The 6,429-nt window shown below is 48.6% G+C and overlaps 1 protein-coding gene across 1 annotated transcript; it reads right to left on the reverse strand.

Annotated features, from left to right (window-relative positions):
- Positions 1–1,360: 1,360 nt before the first annotated feature.
- LOC106700524 (antigen WC1.1-like) lies at positions 1,361–6,267 on the reverse strand. The gene is made up of 8 exons (XM_070366721.1): positions 6,176–6,267; positions 5,780–6,095; positions 5,491–5,523; positions 4,797–4,934; positions 4,315–4,407; positions 3,998–4,045; positions 3,349–3,492; positions 1,361–1,903 (listed from the first exon to the last, which is right to left on the reverse strand). Exons 2-8 carry the CDS (start codon positions 5,931–5,933, stop codon positions 1,758–1,760), a joined length of 756 nt encoding a protein of 251 aa, XP_070222822.1. The 5' UTR covers positions 5,934–6,095; positions 6,176–6,267; the 3' UTR covers positions 1,361–1,757.
- Positions 6,268–6,429: the final 162 nt, after the last annotated feature.

Below are 6,429 nucleotides of genomic sequence, written 5' to 3' on the forward strand. Positions count from 1 at the left end.
TGAGAGACTGAACTGAACTGAACTTCTTTTAAGAATTCAATCATATCAGATCGCTCCATCCACATCTTTGAAACATAAATAGACAAACGTACTTGATCTTCCCATCTATATCCCTTTTTCTAGATCCCCTCTGCCTAGGTCTCCACTTTCTTGCCCTCTTGTCCCACGTGAATACAGGGTGTGGGTGAGCGACAATTTGCCATCCATCAATTAGGGAGAGAGATGAGCTGATATAATTCACTCAGAAGGATAGATAATTGGACAGACAAGAAATGGTAATGTCCTGAAGAAAAAATACAAAGGTATGGAAAGAATGGATTCATAAGGATTTGATAACCAACTAGACACAGGAGAGAGCAAGGAGGAGTCTATATCTGCTTGAGAAATAAACAGATAAAGTAACCTAGGGAATGAGAGATGAAAAGGGAGAGGTAGTTAGGTAGAGTTAGAGTTTTAATTGGCCCGTGAACACTTAGGCAGGTTAAGGAAAACTGTATCCCTTTTCTCCAAAGAGCAAACTCCAACTTTGAAACTCACATCCAAGTCTGGTGACCAAGAACAGGTTAAAACAGGTGATGTGACATCTCAAGGAGAACATACAGGAATGTTCAGGATTGGGTTTTTTTCATGAGTTTGTGAAATAAAAATATCTCCTGCCATATCAATAAACAAGAAATGTCACAGACATCAATGATTTCTGGTCTCCAGTTGTGAATGAGGGCTCCCAAAACTGATCCAGGGGATGCTGCCACCCCTCCATGGTGATTGCTGAGGAGCTGGGGAAAGCAAGAAGCAGCCATCTGCCACTCCTTAAGGGGAGCAAGGATTGGCCCCAGATAGCTGAGCTGCATATGGAAGGATTGAATCAAGTGAGTCCAGAGGCTTGCATCTTCCCAGAAACAGAACGCTAAATTCCTTAACTTGGTACCTGATCTTTGATGTTCAGACTGCCTCTCCCTTTGTTGCAAACTTGTATATAACCTGACTTCCCTTCCTGCCTGCTTGGAGCAGTTTTCTCAGAGCTACCGAGATGCTGTCTCCAGGGCTTAGACTCCTAAGCATTCCCACCAAATAAAATAACTCTATAAGGTTCTGACTACATTTTCTGGTTGGCAAATTCATCTTGCTAGGAAGGAGAGTGTGAATGTGGACCAAGTTTAGATGCTTTTTCTAGGTAAGAGTGACCTGGAACATTTGTGATCCCAGGCAAAGTCTCATTAGCCTTTGAAGAAGGTGAGAAAACATGGCAGTGCACTCATCGTGTATTTCCTTTGAGGAAAATGGTGTTTGAGGACCAACCATCTAAAAGCATTTGATATGGAACTTGGTAATTATTAACAAGCAAAAGAAAAAGTTACTTTAATCAGAATATTTCATTTTGAGCAATTTCCATATAACACCATCACAGGTCAGCCTCTATTGAAATACAGGCAATTAGAATATCTGACGGAGAAGGTAATGGCAGCCCACTCCAGTACTCTTGCCTGGAAAATCTCATGGATGGAGGAGCCCAGTAGGCTGCAGTCCATGGGGTCACAAAGAGTCGGACACGACTGAGTGACTCCCCTTTCACTTTTCACTTTCATGCATTGGAGAAGGAAATGGCAACCCACTCCAGTGTTCTTGCCTGGAGAATCCCAGGGACAGGGGAGCCTGGTGGACTGCCGTCTATGGGGTCACACAGAGTCGGACATGACTGAAGTGACTTAGAAGCAGCAGCAGAACATCTGAGGCATCATCTTGTATTTAATACAACATCACAGGAAAGCCACTGTGGATGTTCCTGGGACACTGAGTTCAACATCATCGTACCCAGGGTCCCCTTTCTCCCCCTGGAGTAGGCAGGGGCTCTGTTCTCCTTTCCCAGGATCAGCTTCCTTTCTAGAGACATTTAGAGAAGAACCTGAAAGAGCAAAGAGAAGCATAAATAGAACGGAGACAAAGGAACTGGACAGTGTGTTGGAAGCCTGTTAAACAAGTGATGATGACAAAGCATCCCTGGGACCTAGGTGTGGGCAGGAGGCTCAGACTATTTCACACCAGTTACAGTGCGGATGGATCCAGGCTGTCCTCTCAGATCCGGTCCATGTGGTCTCTGGGGCCTCAGTTCGTATGGAAATTCTGCATCACAGGAGACCTGTGCTCACACAGGAGCTCTGGGAAGATCTGCTTCCAGGCTACACACTAGCAAGGAGATGCCCAGGAACAGTAAGAGCATAACAACAAATTTAAATGTTCTCCTCTCACAGCTGACAGATGTGAAATCACAGTGAGAGGGAGAGTGGACACAGGGAAAATCTGAGTTCCTCACTCATAAACCAACTCTGCTCTTAGTAGCCTTGATGCATGTTCCCAAATGTCCACAAAGAGAATCACGGGAGCATCCACAGATGGCCCCTCCCAGGGACCACACAGGCCCTCAGATGGATAAATACTCTTTTCCAGAGAAAGAGTGTTTTCTCTTGACAACTGAAATATCTGGAGGAAATTAGACCTTAGCTGACCATCAGCTCCGAGTCAATGATCCACCAACATGGCTTAATGTTAAGGCCACCATATACCATAGACTTTGTACATGTCATTGCAACCTTATACACAGACCTCATCTTAAATTATCAGATGACTCACAAATTTCAATACTGCAATACATTTTTAAAATTTCTGTCTTTCATGTTCAGGGCAGCACAGAGATGTTATCAAAACACTTGTCTATTTTTGGATTTGGTAAATATGCTCAATTAATCTGTAAGCTATCTATTTCTTTTGACTACTACACAATGTTTGTGGGATTTTAGTTCCTTGACCAGGGATTGAACCCAGGCCCTAGCAGTGAAAGTGCAGAGTCCTAACCACTGGATTACCAGAAAAGCCCCTAATCTATAAATTTTAATGTAGTTATATCACAAATAAAATGAAAATTTATGTTGCACTATGGGGACATAAATGCCAAAAGTAGAGTGATTCCTCACCCCCCCAAGGAGTCTGACAGCATTAAAGATGGCATATGGTTGAGAAGTGAAGTGCTAGTTACTCAGTTGTGTCTGACTCTTTGCAACGCTATGAACTTTAGCCCACCAGGCTCCTCTGTCCCTTGGATTCTCCAGGCAAGAATACTGGAGTGAGTAGACATTCCCTTCTTCAGGGGCTCTTCCTGACCCAGTGATCAAACCCAGGTCTCCTGCAATGCAGTTAGATTCTTTACCATCTGAGCCATCAGGGTGGCTCATCAAATGCATGAGATATCCATATTTTGAAACTGCAGAGAGGCTGGGCATTGAGGAGCTCAAATTCACCTTTTCCAGGACAAAGACCGAAGATTTCAGGGGATCAGATAATCTCCCCACTCACCTGTCTGAGACCTCATCCCATCTTCCTTCTCTGGGAGCACTTCCTCCTCACTCCCCTGAGAGTCACGAGGAGCCCCAGTCACTGATACCTCTCCACCATCATCGTAATCCTCACCAAGGGCAACAGTCCTCTGATCTGGCGCTTCTGAGGGCAGAGCAAGGGTCAGATGAAACCACAGTAAGGGGGTTGGTCTGAGAAATACCTAAGATCCTTCTGACCCAGAGTTTCTGAGCTGCTAGAGGCACCAGTCACTCCTTGTTTTAAAAGATTTTTTTCTCTAAGACCATGTTTCATTTTGATGTGTCCATAAACCAAAACATGATTTTACATATCTTAATATTTCCTGTTTGAAAAATATATATTCCAAAATAACTGTCTTACCATTGAGCATTACTCAATTATTTTAACAAATTGTGCTTTACAGAAATTACTTTTAAAATCAGTGTGTGCCTGTTGTGATTCTGGACACAGAGAGCCCCATCCCAATGTGAGACATCACAGAACAGTCAGAGAAAGGGAAGGACGGACCCCATCTGGACATAATGGATGCCTCTGGTCCATCAAATGAAGACTGCTCCCCTTGCATCTCGTCTCTATGAGGGAAACTCTCCTTCCCAAAGCCCAGCTGAGGTAGGTCTACCTCTATTACCTGGAGCAGATATGGAGTCATTGTTGTCCTCACCATCTGACAGGAGGCCTAAAGTGGAGACAAACATCACACAACACACAGAATGACCCTCCCCACACTCACGGGACCTGTGTTAAGACTGGGAAGGGGCAGACCTGGATCCTGCAGTGTAGATGGGGGCTGGGGCCTCATGAGGCTCTGAGAGGCCACCCTGCCACTTTGGAGAGCTGCCTCTATAAGCCTGAGGCACACGTGGGGTCTGTGGACACTGAGAAGATGTTCACAGCCAGTGGGAGGTGACAACCAGAGGTCCCAGGAAGGCAGGCAGAGACACCCACCTGAGCTGCCCAGAAGAACCTCCTTCTGAGTCACAATGTAATCAAGCTTCTCATACACAGCTTCAGCAAGAGCATCTTCATAGCTGGATAAGGCTGAGAGATCCCCTAGCAGGTCAGAGATGCCACCCCAGACACCCCGATCCAGCAGACCCACCTTCATCTCCCCTATGCTCACACAGAGGCTGCCTCGACCTCAGCATCATCTCTTACCCCATGCACCGTGTTGGCACCTTCTCTCCTCATCTGACCTGAATCCACAGCTCAGCCCTGACTCTTTCTGGTCTCACAGGAGAGGCCATGACATATGAGAGTTCACACCCCAGCCCTAAGAACCTCTGTATGTTCAGCCTTAGAGCTCAGCACAGAGCACGTGGAGCTCTACAGACTCAAAACAGAGACTGGCCCAGGTTCCCCTCCTCACACCTGCCACATCTTCTGCCTGCATACACTCTCTCTGGTCCCCAGTTCCCCCTGCAGCCCACCTCTGCACTCTGCTCTCCATCTGAGCAGCTGAGTCACCAGGATGATGAGGACCAGGAAGAGAAGAAAACCCAGGATGAGGCAGAGGACCACAGGCAGGGAGAAGATGCCAGGGAGAGGATTTGAGGTTGGTCTGGCCCCTAAGGAAAGCAAGGCAACAGAGTGTGAAGAAGGTCCTGGGCACAGAGAAACCCCCTGTACCAGTATTTCTGGGGGCTCTGGATGATGGTGTCCTAGCCTCAGACACAAATATACTAATAGTGACTGGGCTCCTCCAGGTCTCATCCAGAGACAAATCAACTCCACTCCAGCCAGTGTGGCCCTGAGGCAAAGCCGGGGATTGTCAGGGAGCTGCCCTGCCGAGACAGCCTGAGGACCCAGCTCATCCCTTCTCCTTGGGCATCAAACAGTCCTGAGACCCGCACCTCACTGATGAGGAGCAACACTCAGGGGCAGGTAGGAGAATGGGAGAACTTTAGAATTTGCAACACCAGAACTAGACTCTCTTGGATCCTGGGCCTGAGAAACATGTGGCCCTGGGAACCAAGGCAGGGGCGTTCCCCATCATAATGCCCCAGCTCCTTCCCAACAGCCAGGACTCCTCAGGCTCTTTCATCTCCTGAGTTGTCAGAGAGCCCATAGAACAGGTTACCAGAATCTTAGTATTCTCCCCTGCCCATGGATGGACCACAGTACCTGCTGTAGTAGGGGGCAATGCTGTCCTTGCACCTAAAGAGAAAAACAGGAGATTGGGTAAAGGGAATTGGCCAGATCACAGGGTAACCCATTTTTCCCTCCTGAGCCCTGAAATCACCACCTCAATCTCCATGACATCAGTGCCCAGTCCTCCCAGCTTCACTGCGCTAGATCAGAGCCCCAGCACCCAGACACTCTCTGAACACAAACTCCCCACCACCCCCAGTCCAGCCCACTGTCCCCGTGCTGCCCCAGCTCACCCAGGGTGGACCCTGAGCCCCTCACTCACCAGAGCACCTCACACCAGCATCCTCCTCGTGCTTGCGGTCGCTCTGCCCCCAGGGCTCTGCAGCACAGTCCCACAGGGAAGACTCCCGGCCCCCACACCGTACCTCATTCAGCCAGATGCTCCCATTTCCAGGGCCAACTGCTGCAGACCGCATGGCTTCCAGGGCCTGGCCACAGCCCAGCTGCTGACACACCACCTCAGCCTCTGCCAGGCTCCAGGAGTCATCGCACACGGTGCCCCAGGAGCTGCTGTGCCAGACCTCCACCCGCCCTGAGCACTTGCTGTCTCCCCCGCCCGAGCCGGAGCTTCTCTCTGTCTGAAAAGGCAGCAGCCCCTCCTGTGACTGCCCCGGTGGGAGGGAGCCCCTGGAAGCCACAGGGGAGGGGGCTGACATACCTTTGCAGGGGGCAGCAGTTGGACAGCTCTTGGGTCTTCTTCCTGCACACAATGGGGAAACAGTGGATCAGGGACAGCTGGGGGTGGTCCTGTCTCCACATAAGATTATCTAAGGTCTGACTCAGTGCAAATGACATGTGAAAACACAGGCTCATTATCTCCTGGTCTGAGACATTCAGTGCATGTGATCATCAGCTGAAATAAGTGTAACTGTTCATCATTTATTGGTCTCCACACCCCACAACAAATACAAA

This window comes from Bos mutus, unplaced genomic scaffold, assembly GCF_027580195.1.
Source record: "Bos mutus isolate GX-2022 unplaced genomic scaffold, NWIPB_WYAK_1.1 CTG1561, whole genome shotgun sequence".
NCBI lineage: Eukaryota > Metazoa > Chordata > Mammalia > Artiodactyla > Bovidae > Bos > Bos mutus.

Coding starts and splice junctions, on each gene's coding strand:
- LOC106700524 (XM_070366721.1), bottom strand. CDS start 5,933: ATGCGGTCTGCAGCAGTTGGCCCTGGAAATGGGAGCATCTGGCTGAAT. Junction 4,935..5,490: donor ATTGCCCCCTACTACAGCAG/GTACTGTGGTCC, acceptor TGCTTTCCTTAG/GGGCCAGACCAACCTCAAAT. Junction 4,408..4,796: donor ATGGAGAGCAGAGTGCAGAG/GTGGGCTGCAGG, acceptor GGGATCTCTCAG/CCTTATCCAGCTATGAAGAT.